Source organism: Triturus cristatus, chromosome 8 (genome assembly GCF_964204655.1).
Source record: "Triturus cristatus chromosome 8, aTriCri1.1, whole genome shotgun sequence".
NCBI lineage: Eukaryota > Metazoa > Chordata > Amphibia > Caudata > Salamandridae > Triturus > Triturus cristatus.
The window spans coordinates 1,460,235,582-1,460,248,413 of record NC_140591.1 but is presented as its reverse complement, the minus strand read 5'-3'; the positions used below and the strand labels follow the sequence as shown (position 1 = coordinate 1,460,248,413).

Here is a 12,832-nt window from a genome sequence, read left to right as displayed (position 1 = left end):
GAAAGCAAAAGCACCTGGCCCTGATGGCTTTTCAATTGAACTGTTTTCTGCTTTCTCTTCAATCTTTGCGCCTAAATTATTGGAACTTTTCAACTCTTTTATTTCTAGCTCCCATGCTGAAGGTTCCTTTCTGGAAGCCCTTATCATTGTGATTCCCAAACCTGACAAAGATCCCTCCTATTGTAAAAACTTCCGTCCCATTTCACTCATTAATTACGATTGTAAAATTTTTGCAAAAATATTGGCCTCTCGTTTAGAAAAAATTGTCCCTTTGCTCATAAATCCAGACCAAGTTGGTTTTGTTAAAGGCCGTTTAGCCTCGGATAATGCCAGAATGTTTTCCAATGTCCTTGCTCTTAGCAAAAACTATCCTTCCCCCCTAGCTGCTGTATCCCTGGACGCTGAAAAGGCCTTTGACCGTGTCAATTGGGAATTTTTAATTCATACTTTGAGATGGTTTGGTTTTGGGCCGAAGTTTATTTCATATGTTAAATTGTTATACACCAACCCTAAAGCATGTATTTTTGTCAATGGTCTTTTTTCCCCTTATTTTTCCCTTCAAAGAGGTACTCGTCAGGGCTGCCCTCTCTCACCATTACTTTTCCTGTTTTGTTTGGAACCATTTTTGGAACGTATCAGAAATAACCCTCTCATTAATGGTTTTCATTTTAAATCTCACCAAATTAAGTTGTCTGCATATGCTGATGATGTTCTTATTTATATGTCTAACCCAGTTTCTTCCCTACCCCCCTTTCTGAAGGAAATCGCTTCATATGCTAAGGTTTCAGGCTACAAATTGAACTTCTCTAAAACGGAGATTTTACCCTTAAATCCCTCATGTTATCAATATATGTTTGAATCATCTAGTTTCACATGGTGTCCTCAAAAAATTAAGTATCTCGGCATTTGGTTTTCCTCTAATATTCGTGATACATTATCTAATAATTTCTCTGCCTTAAAACTTAAAATCAGTAATTTGTTAAATCTCTGGTCCCCCTTGTTCCTTTCTTGGTGGGGTAGACTCGATACAATTAAAATGATGATTGTCCCTCAGATACTGTTTATTCTATCTATGTTACCTTTTAAAATTCCTAAATATTATTTTTCCCAGATTAATTCGTTATGCTCCAAATTTATATGGAATAACAAACATGCACGTATCTCGTTGTCTAAATTGATTCGACCTAAGAATGAAGGGGGGGTGCGATTTCCTGATTTTATTTTATACCATAATGCATTTTTGATTCGTCAATTTTTTGCCTTATCCAAAGACTATGGGGTCCTTCCTCAACCTCCGTGGGTTAAAGTTGAATGCTCATTGTTAAATGACTTTTCAATACGAGATGTTGTTCACATGTCTAACTGTACTTTTATTTCCAAATATCCTATTTTGAAAAATTCTCAAGTTTTGTTAAACTCATTGTTTTGTAAGGAATTGAATCCCTATCAATCCTTTCTAGCGTCATCAATTTGGTTTAACAAGTTCATCAAATTTCGCCACAAATCTTTCTACTACAAACAATGGAAAGAAAAGGGCATTATTTATGTTCATCAACTGATTGTTAATAATGTGCTTCTCTCTTTCCCTCAATTGCAAGAATCTTTTCACCTCCCTGACTCCTGTATCCAGCAATATGATACTTTAGCTCCAATACTTCAGGGGTGCCTCCAGAAATTCCTCCCGCTTCCACTACCTTCTTCCCCTCCTCCTGTCCCCTCACTATTTCAAATTTCTCCTGATGTTACTCCTAGTGCTTCCTTTATCTACAAATCTTTATCTACGCCTATCTGTACACGGATTAAATCTAAGGTGGAACTGGAGTGGGAGCATGACCTCTCTGTGTCCCTATCGGTATCTCAATGGGATACGTTTTGGCAGAAATTATTTAAGACCTCCAAAGCTGCTCATATCACACAGTCCTTATTTTTCATTTATAATAGAGTCGTTATCACTCCCCTTGTGTTACATAAATTTAACCACTCTGTTACATCAACTTGTTGGTCCTGTTCTAATGCTGAAGGGTCTTTAGCACATTTATTATTCTACTGTCCTAAGGTTTTTACTTTTTGGAATGATATATGGTCAAAATGTTCTTTGATTTTTTCTTACAATGTACACCTTAATATTCAGAATGTATTTTTAGGCACTGTGGCACCGGACCTTGATCTAATGCCTCCTGTTTCACCATTACTGAATTTGTTTCTTGCTGCTGCTTTTAAAGTTATACTCTCTTGTTGGAAGGACAACTCAAAATTGTCCTTTTTTCATTGGTGGAATTACATATGTGATGAACACAGAATTGCCTCTATTCCTCAATCCTCTATTCATTTACAAATTAAATCTGACCTTCTCTGGCTACCTTTTACTTCTTTTCTGTCATCAACACCATAATTTCTATCTTCTCCTAATATTTCCCTATTGTTCTTTACTTCTCTGTCTTCTCCCCTTTCCTTTCCTTTCATTTCTCTCTTTTTCCTTCCTCTTCTTGTCTCTTTTTCCTCCTCTCTTTTATATGAAAATGATTTACCTACTTTAAATATACTTTCTTTCTTTTTTCTGTTTTCTCTACCTTCCTTATTCACCTAGATTATATTCATCGCGTTAATGTATATCACCCTTGTTTTTATCTTCTGTTTTACTGATTTTTGTAAAATTCTTTATTCTTTGCAATATTTGTTATTACTTGGCTCAGTTCATTCTCTGTAATTCCGTGCATTGCTATCTTCAATAAAAATTATTTAACAAAAAAAAAAAAAAAAAAAAAAGAATGAAGCAGCCTGAAATGTGACCTCTGTGGAAAATGTGACAAGTTAAACATAGAATTCAAAGAGCTCTTTATTTATTTATTGCTCTGACTTTTGGGGCCCATTAAAAAATCAGCTCGTGATCCACAGTTTGGGAATTTAGAGATACATTTTGTACACTGCTGTTGGCCTGCTGCATGTCACACCTCACTCCACTTACACATTTGTTTACTGGTCACTTGAGGGGTGGGTCCGAAGTACAAATAAGTGATGTAGGCCATAGACCTCGGTATGTACCAAACTCAGGCTCCATAAATCACAAATGTGTTGGGGGTTACAGTGGGACAGATACACTTCCCTACATCTGATATTTTATGTTAGCTAACACTGATATTTGGACAGATCTTGTAATAACCAAATTCATATATTAAGAGTTGATTAGAATTATCTTCACCTAAGTTGTAATAAATAATGAAGGCAGGGACAGGGATTTTGATAGTGAGAGGAAAAAGATTTATAAAGCAAGCTGCTACCTAAAGGTTTCTTGGCACTGTGCAGTGCGGGGTGGTGGTTCGACAAGAGTTGCCCTGGTATAGGTTGAAGAAGAGTCTCTATAGCCTAATGGATGGATTATCAATAACATATTCAGATCGATTGGGAGAGAGTCTAGCAAAAACAAGGCATGTACACCTTTTTTCTTACATTGTAGGTCTGACTTTAAAAGTGTTCTGTACTGATGGAGTAATATTTGTTGTGATACAAGAAGTAAAATGCCTGGCTTTGCCATGTGTTCAACTATTACTTTAATGCTGCAGGAATGGGATTTCTTTTGTTCACTTCATTCTTTCTACAGCATTTGCTGTTTTCTGTGGATCAGTGATGTTAGTTTAGAAGTCCAGTCTTAGCAGAGGTCTCTGTAGTAAGACAGAGCATTGGCTGACGACAACAAATTTCAGCAAGTCGCTAACCTTTTGATGCTAATCTCCTTGCAACGATTTATTTCATGATGCATATGTGTCTGGAGGGAAATGTAAACACTGACTTAAAAACATTTCCTATCCGCATGGTACATGTAAATACGCAAACATGAAAAACATTTTCTTCAGAACGCAAGACACCAAAAATGCAGAGAAAAATTGAATGCAGCAAAACAAAAACATATCAAATTGTGTTAAAGAGGGACCAACTGTTGAATTTTTATTTCACATCCATTCATCCATGTGTTTAGCTGTCAAGTGGCCCATGTCTTGCATCACACCTTGAGGCAGATTTGGCGTTTTACCCAATAGAACAACCCAATTGAACTTTGCATTCTTAGTCTTCGAGTTTAGTATTTTCTTTGTAAATTCAGACTCAGGATCTTACTATGCAAAATCCTGTCGGCCAAGGCACCAGCATATCTTGAATATGCCACATATGGCATGGAGCCGAGGGGCGTAAAGCAGGCCCCTGTGTTGCAGGGGGGACCCCAAACTTTCAGAAGCACCCCCATCACTTCAAGGATTCCCCATTCAGCACAAGGCCAATTAATATCTGTGAGATATGGGAGATTCAGGAAAACGTCTTCACAATCTGTTGGGGGGGGGGCATCATTTTGCATCACGTCACTGATGAAGCCCATCAAAGTGGTGCACCTATTGTAGATATACATATGCTCCCATTTTACATCCACTTTGTACCATTCTGTGCCCATCACCCTGGGCTGCATAATGTAAGCACCACTTTCCCATGAACTGCAAATCACTCACTGCTCACTTGGTGCACATTATCCAACGGTCCACGGATGTACATCATCCAATGCTTTCCTGAGGTGTATCACCCATAGGTATGCAGAGGAGACTCACCAGTGCTCATTCAGTGCATATCACTGACTTCCAATGTTGCACTTCACCCAACGCTGCACTGCTGCACTTCACCTTGTGCCCCTCCACTGATTCAGATGATACTGTGCCACCTTTTGTGCATCATGATGTATGCCTGTGTGCACATATGCATATATACTTCTTGTTTGGTGTGTATGGGTGCCTGTATATTTGTTTGGCTTTCTGAAAATGGGGGTCTTGAGGTGGTTTGGTCTGTGATCATGCTGAATGTTGTAAGTTAAGTGCATCTGAGTACATGCACCATACAAAAGCCAAACGTTTTTGCTTAGTCAGTGATTGACTTTCAAATATTCCTCGAATAGATATGTGAGCAACAGGGTCAATAAAAATCAAGATTATGGAAAAAATCAGAACTGCATAAAAGTGGAAAAACATCAAAGATCCCAATATTGTGAACAAAACATTCAACCCACAACTTTAGGGTTCAGAAAGAGTTAGAAGATAGAGGCGGATACTAATACACCACAAAATCACTTGCACAGCCTCTGATCATTGTTTTGCACATGCCGCAAAAACCATGTGCTCAGACTTAGCATGAGCGAATCATCAATGTACTGCTTTAGAGTGTTTGTTAATGGGGACTGGGTAACATTTGGTATCACTGGCAGCATAGTATTATCAAAATCAGTGATTGTACAGAATGGGTCCGATTTAATAGTTTGGCAGCGAGGGTACTCTTTTGTAAGTGTGTCAGAGTGCCCGGTACATTTAAAGCCAAGCGGACCTTCATTTTTCCATCAATGGTGCCCCCATTGGCACCATCAGCAGAAAATTTCCTCCAGTGGCCCGAGTAGGGGCCATTGGAGGAAGGACATTCCTCCATCCATCTGATTTAGGTTGGAAGTGTTTATGTCTTTTTCCTGCCTATCACAGCCAGGAAAAACCTGACTGTTCGGGGCAGATACAAAAATAATGACTCCCCACATCCTGGAAGAACAACCACAGGTTGTGGGCGTCATTCGTTGTTTTGTTTTTCTGACACAGACTCCTGCTTTGGGAGTTTGTTTCTGAATTACAAAATATTGTTAAAAGTTTGATGAATGGCCATCAAATCCAACAGTGGCCGTCCACCAAATTGTTTGTTTATTGATAGGAATGCCTGTGTGGCGGTTCCTTTCAGTGTGCAGAGATGACTGGTGGGCCGGCAGTGATCTCTAAATCTGACTGATGGTAGTCCGTCAGGATGGTGGAGGTAATGCCCTCCAACAACCGAACATAGTACCATCCTCCAAATGCTAAATCTGGTCTTATACATTTATGTTATTATCACTATGTGTAAGAGTGGCATAAGGGTGCACCAGAGTTTTATTCCAATCAGAGAATATAGTTTCACTAGACCAAGACCATACTTATTGCTCAGTTCATAAGTCTTATCAAAATATGCACTTGAGTGAATTTAATCAATGGTTTGAGACAATTTATAAATTGTCATATGCTTTTATTTATATATTCTTTTTGTAGTGTTGCAGCAAAGCAGACATTGCAAGGTCAAAAACACTCCTATTGTTAAGACACAGATTCTTTCCAATATCTGCGGTAGAAGTCTTATATTTTTAGCATTCGAAACCACTGTGAAAATATCCATCTTTTTATCTTTAGTAGCTAGAGAGAGTGCTCATTATAGGGCCTCTTTTGATTGCAGCTTCTACCTATATAACAACTTACCAAAGAAATTACTATTGTAACGCATTGGCAGAGCCAATAGATCTCGCCTATAAGAGGTATTAGCTTTGTATGTTTTTTAGCCATGTTGTACAGCAGTGAGGCTGCTATGCAGCATGGTTGCATTTTTTTTCAAAGTGCTACGACTGCCAGTGCTAGCCCCGTCGTAGTGTTTTTTTTCTTGCTGGTGGGAGAGAAGACCAGGAGGCAACATGGAGTGAGAAGGGGAAGGCAACACAGAGGGCAGATTTTAGGATGGAAAAAGTGCTATGGTGCAACCAGCAGTGTCTGTGTCATAGCACTTTTTTGTTATGGCAGATGGGGGGCCAGCATGGACAATGGAGGGAGAGAAAAGACAGGGCAGCATGGACAATGGAAGGAGGAAGGGTGAGTGAAGCAAGGAAAGCCAACACAATGAACAGAGGGAGGAAGGGAGACTGTGGGCAAGTCAACACGAACAACAAATGGAGGGAGGCAGGCAGAGAGGATTAGGGAAAGCCAACACGGACGTCGAACCAAGGGAGTGTGGAGGCAAGCCAACACGGACAATAAACAGAAGGATGAAGAGACAGAGTGGGAACTAGCAAACACGGACAACAAATGGAGGGAGGGAGTGAGGGTGGGGGCCATTGGTAGCCTGCACAGGTAAGAGCTCTAGGGCAGGGTGTGGGTCAACAGATGATGGGATAGGTAAAATTAAATAAAAAATAAATTGAATCACCAACCTTGCGCTCAGATCGGCGATGCGGTAGGCACAAGGTAAGTGGTTTTATTATTTTTGTATTTAATTTTACCTCCCCTGTCATCGGTCGACTTCGCCACCATGCCTCACCACCTAACTGCTCTTACCTGTGCCGGCCGCCACTGGTGGGTGCAAGCCAACACAGACAAGAGAAGGAAGGAAGGTAGGGGCAAGCCAACATGGACAAAGGAAGAAGAGAGGACAGGGTGAAAACTAGATGAACCGTTAAAAAACATGGAGGGGAGAGTACTTAAATCCAAAGAAAAAAGTAGCACCTAAAAGAATGAGAGGTGGAAGGACACAAGTAATGTGACTATGCTCCAGGCGAGGTGCAAACACACAAAGAAGAAGGAACATATGGCAGCCAATGGTAAGCAATTGGCAGTCTCTAAGTCTACTGATAGAAAACAAAAGGTCTCAAAAAGACAGCACATGCACTGTCTAGGCAAAACCTAAAATGCCCAATACCTGTAAAAATTTGAATATGTTATAGATTTGTCATTTTTATGTAGTAGACAAGTTTTGGGAATTCTGAAGGTGAGAAGGCAATATAGGACAAAAATAAAGTCAATGGTGATTTAAAAGAATGTAACAACATATCAGCTGTACTAGAAACATTCGAAATAAAGCATCCTAAGTAATCACTGAAACAGCACTGACAATGGTTTTAGCTGTTTCCAAAGATATTTTACCCTTTGTTATGCACCTTTATATAAAAAACAAAAATAACATAAAACCATGACTTTGAAGGCAATTATCTGAAATCCCTTTTAGTGGGAAATACAGATTAATGAACATACTGATTAGTTGAAAATGATAAAAAAACCTCAAAAAAAATTCATTAAAAAAATATTATTCATTTAAAAATTAAAAAAGGAATATGTGGAGGGGATTAAACCCATGAAGAAGAGAGGAACAGCAAAGAGAGATTCACGTGACCCTCAAGAAACACTAACACAATAAGTTTACATACTCCACACCATGAATATTCACCAGATAAACGTGCATCCACTTATAAATATTATATACACATGTATTTCCTGGCTATTCATTTAAGTCGATGTACTCTAGGAACTTGGTTAGATATATGTATATACTACCAATACCATAATCAAATAACTGACATCAGAGACAAAGAAGTGTTCACGATTTTAGATGCAACATTTACAAAAACAAAACGAGGCAAACATAACATAAATTTGTTGTGTTTAGCTGGTTGTAAGACTCCCTTGTTAGTGTTTCTTAACATCCAGTTCATGTTCACAACTCACACTTAAATGAACGCTGAAATTCTTGATATTATTTTTTATTATTCTTCATATTGTTTTTAATGTTCCTTCATATCATTTTAAAAATCCTTCATACCGTGTTTAACATTTTAGCAATAAAATACAAACTATTTGTAAAAAAATACATTCAGGTGTAAAATGAGTTTGCTGCCCTCTTTCGATCTGAAATATAGGGCTCATGACTCGAACTTTGGTCATCATAAGATAATTTCCATTATGGAAAAGTATAGCCACATGTTAGAAGTTATGGCCACAATGTAAACTTCTAACATTGTGAAGATTGTCTCTTTTTTTACACAGCATGGCAAATAGCACTTCATGGAGTACTTCCAAGACAGAATACATATTGCCTGAGGTAAATAAAAATATACCCCGTTGGATTTAATACTAGAAAATCTACACACATTGTGGCAATATTTTCACACAATATTCAGCACATAATACTGATGTAAGACAATATTTCTGTGAATGATATTCAGGCATACAACAATAAAACATGTGTATGACAATGATTCTGTAAAAAACAAATCGAGGCATTTATTTTGCATTATGCCTCTGCCCTTCACATTAAAGCAGTTCAACATTCTTCGTGTCTGATGAAGGCTGGTTCTTAGTGCAACCTTTGCTGTGATTTAAGGTTAACTTTAATACTATGGTTTTAATTGTCTATTGAATCTCTGTCTCCGAAAACAGCAGAAGGATCCAACTCCTATGGCAATCACTGATAACAATACGGCAAATGCAATTACAATCATAACATTTGTTTTCTTTCGATCCTCTTTCTCGCAGTGCGTTAGCCTGATCTGGCTAACTGGGACTTCTTCAGGATACCCAAAGCTTTGAGAATGCTCACATGTTATGAGATCCAGATCAGGAAGTTCCACTCTTGATCGATGGATCATATGAGATATCCAGACATTCTCACAGCAGCTAAGTGGGTTCCCCTTAAGATACAACACCTTCAATGTCTTCTCCACAGTTGAAATATCGCTGGCTTGTAAGTTGCTGAAACTATTATTCCTAAGGTCGAGGTTTTCTAATGAACATGCTCCATTCCACGCGGGTAGCCACGTCAGTCGATTCCCAGACAAATTTAAAGTCTTGAGGTGCACAAACAAAGGGAGGTCAATGTTCAAAGCGGGCAGGTTGTTGCCCTGCAAATACAGATATTCCAACGAAGATTCTAATCCTGATAATGCTTTGACTTTGACCTCAAGTCCTGCGTTCATTGACAGATCAAGGACAGTCAATGGTGTCTTGTGGAATGCATTAGTCGGTAGGTTTGTCACCATGTTGTCTGCCAGATACAGTTGGTGAAGGCTAGTAAGATGAGAGAATGATGCACAACCAGTTGTTTCACCACTAAGCCTATATTTAGTTACCGGTGAGTATGTATTACATATACTGATATTATTCCTTCTAAGATCAAGTAGATTGAGGCTAGGAAAGCCTTGGAAGATGTTAGATTCAACAATGTGGATGTGGTTATTTTGTAAATATAAATTTTGCAAGCTAGTCAGTGTGTTATATGCAACTGAAATGTTTTGTAACAAATTATAGCTCAAATCAAGGGTGACCAAAGATGACAAAGGGTTGCTAGGACCCAATACAAATGCTTGAAGGCAATTTCTACTAAAATTTAGAAATTTGAGGGATATCATGGTATCAAAGAATCCACTAGGGATTGTTTCAATTTTATTATAGGACAAGTCTAAATGTATGAGCTTAGAAAGATTAACAGCCATTGCATGTTCATGTATGTTAGCTTTACTCTGATTGAATGGTTCAAATGACAACTCCAGCCAGTCATTTTCATAGAATCCAAATCCCTCACTGGCTGATTCTGAGACAAGTTGTATCAAATTATGTGATACATTGATGTATTTTAGATTATTAACCTTAGGAAATATTGGAAAATGCAACAGTCTATTCTCACTTAGGTCTATCTGTGACAATTTATATTCCTCCTTCGATTCTGCGGTGTGGAAAGTTTCAATGCTATTTTGACTTAAGTCAAGAGTCTGAAGTGTCCGAAGGCTGAAATCTGAGATACAGGTGATGGAGTTCATGGAGAGGTCGAGATTAAGAAGTTGAGTCAAGTGCTCAAATGCCCCTTCTTCTATGTCCATGATGACGTTGTTGCGCAAGTCCAGCCGCACCAAAGCAGGAGTACCAAGGAACAGTTTTTGTGAGATCATCATGATGCTGTTTCCTGACAGAGAAAGGTGCTCCAATAATGGTGCGTCCTGCAGGAAATACTCAGCCATGCCAGTTTGCAGACTATTGCTAGATAGATCCAAGATTTGTGCATGTGGTAAAGGTCCAATTCCCGTACCATTGAGATGAGCTAGTCTATCAAGGAGGTTCTCAGAAAGGTTAATGAACTGCAGTTTCTTCATGTCTCTAAAGATTCCTGGTTGAATGAAGCTAATTTGGTTGGAACTCAAATCCAGGTCTTTCGTCATGGTATAGAATGTCAATGGTGTGTTAGTCAAGTTTTGGAGTTGGTTCTTAGATAGATAGAGTTTCTCAATTTTTGGGGGAAGTGCCCAAGGAATTTGATGCAGACCTTTGTCCTGGCAGAAGGCTTCCATATTTACCTAAAGACAAAAAATAAGAAAATTAGATGTACTTTGGTAGTTCCAGTACAGTAGTGAACTATTAATCACTGGGAAGTCATAGTAACTATGGATTTTTCTACACAACTTAGAATGTTTCTGAAATTATCTAAATGTTTATTACATATAACACCTGGGTAGGAGAGCATTCCAAGATCGGTGGGCCCGATTCACAGAACTAACTTAAGACAAAATCCTAAACTTACTACCATTTTGGTATTCACAGAAGTGACTTACTCATTTTGGTATTCACAGAAGGTACTTACTCATTTCGGTATTCACAGAAGTTAGGAGTCCTAACTTTAGGACTCCTAAATGCCTTCTGTGAATACTGAAAGTCTTAAAGTTAGGATTTTTCTCAGTTTAGTACTCCTAAACTGAGAAAAATCCTAACTTTAAGACTTTCGGTATTCACAGAAGGCATTTAGGAGTCCTAAAGTTAGGACTCCTAACTTCTGTGAATACCGAAATGAGTAAATACCTTCTGTGAATACCAAAATGAGTAAGTGCCTTCTGTGAATAACAAAATGCTAGTAAGTTTAGGATTTTGTCTTAAGTTAGTTTTGTGAATCGGGCCCTATAAGTATATATTGGAATGAATGCAGCACAGTAGAATAATAAAACTTATTATTGTATGCTAGCCAACGTTTCAAATAGCCAAACACTTCTTACAGGAAATAACAACTTGTTTCACATCACAGCAGTCCTCTCCATGCTGCTTGAACTGACCACTGAATACAGGATCAATTTAATAGCCCTTCTTATTATTTTGAAAGTATTTAACTTTTCACTTCTCTACAAATGTAAACAGCACATATTGATCCATAAACACAGGCCTACTTTATCCCACCTGCAGACATCAAGTGGATTTTAAATACTGGCACTACTTACTCTAGGCTCTACAAAATGGAACAACTTGCCAATCAGTGTTAGTATGCTCCTCTCTGGACTGCCATGCCGCTGCTTAAGTCACAATATAAAACACTATTTTTCGAGAGCAATATCTGTCCACACTGAGGGCGGTATTTATGATCGGGTTTGCATCACGTTTGCACCACACAATGTGGTACATGAGGGACGAAAACCTTAAGTGAGATTTATGAAGCCACGCAAGCCCACTTTACGTGGCTTTGAGTGACTCCATAAATCTGGAGTAAAAGCAATACAGCGCAAATCACAGCGTTGCCTGACTCTGCCCTGGGAAGACGTTCCATAGGCGTTGTGTAGGTGCTCCCACGCAACTACCATGATATTAACGCATTCCCAGACTTACCAAAATTGGTAAACCTGAGAATGCGCCTAAAAGACACGCCTTCCCAGGAGAGGAGTAATGAGGAGAAGTTTCTTTAGAGCTCCTCGTTACTTCCTCTTTTTATGTGCGCTGCATTGTGCAGCACACATAGATAGAGGACTATGCCTTCCAGGATTGTTTTTTTGGAGGAAGGTGACCCTTCCTGCACAAAAAACAATCCTGCATGCAACGGAGGCACCCTTGCACCATAGTACAAGGGTGCCTGCATTGGTGCTAGGCTGCCAAAAGGGTTCCAGCACAGGGTAAAGGTAGGAATGCACCATATTAACTTACATGTGGCTCATTCCTGCCCTCTCCCTGTCACACAGCGCAGCGCAGCAAGGTGACAAGTTCGTAAATCTACCCCTACAAATATATATTGTTCCTCTCTATCCTCTGTCATGGGCTTTTTCATGTCATGCTGTTGCACTACTTTTACCTTTTTCATTTACTTATGTAATTAGCTCCCTGAACAAAAACGGTGTAACTAACAGGCACATGCATCAAAGGAAAAACCGGTCGCAAACGGGCAGATTCTCAGAATCTGCCCCTTTGCAACTGGTGTTTTTGCATTTGGGATGCATCATCCCAAATGCAAAAAT

At 38.9% G+C, this 12,832-nt stretch overlaps 1 protein-coding gene across 4 annotated transcripts in view; it reads right to left on the bottom strand.

The window, feature by feature from the left end:
• Window positions 1-7,996: 7,996 nt before the first annotated feature.
• LRRC32 (leucine rich repeat containing 32) overlaps window positions 7,997-12,832 on the bottom strand; it is a 127,534-nt gene continuing 122,698 nt past the window's right edge. For all 4 annotated transcript variants that reach the window (XM_085623269.1, XM_085623271.1, XM_085623270.1 and 1 more), the window contains one exon: window positions 7,997-10,921. In XM_085623269.1, the coding sequence (XP_085479395.1) occupies window positions 8,972-10,921 (1,950 nt within the window). In that variant the 3' untranslated portion in view covers window positions 7,997-8,971. The remainder of the gene's footprint in view (window positions 10,922-12,832) is intronic.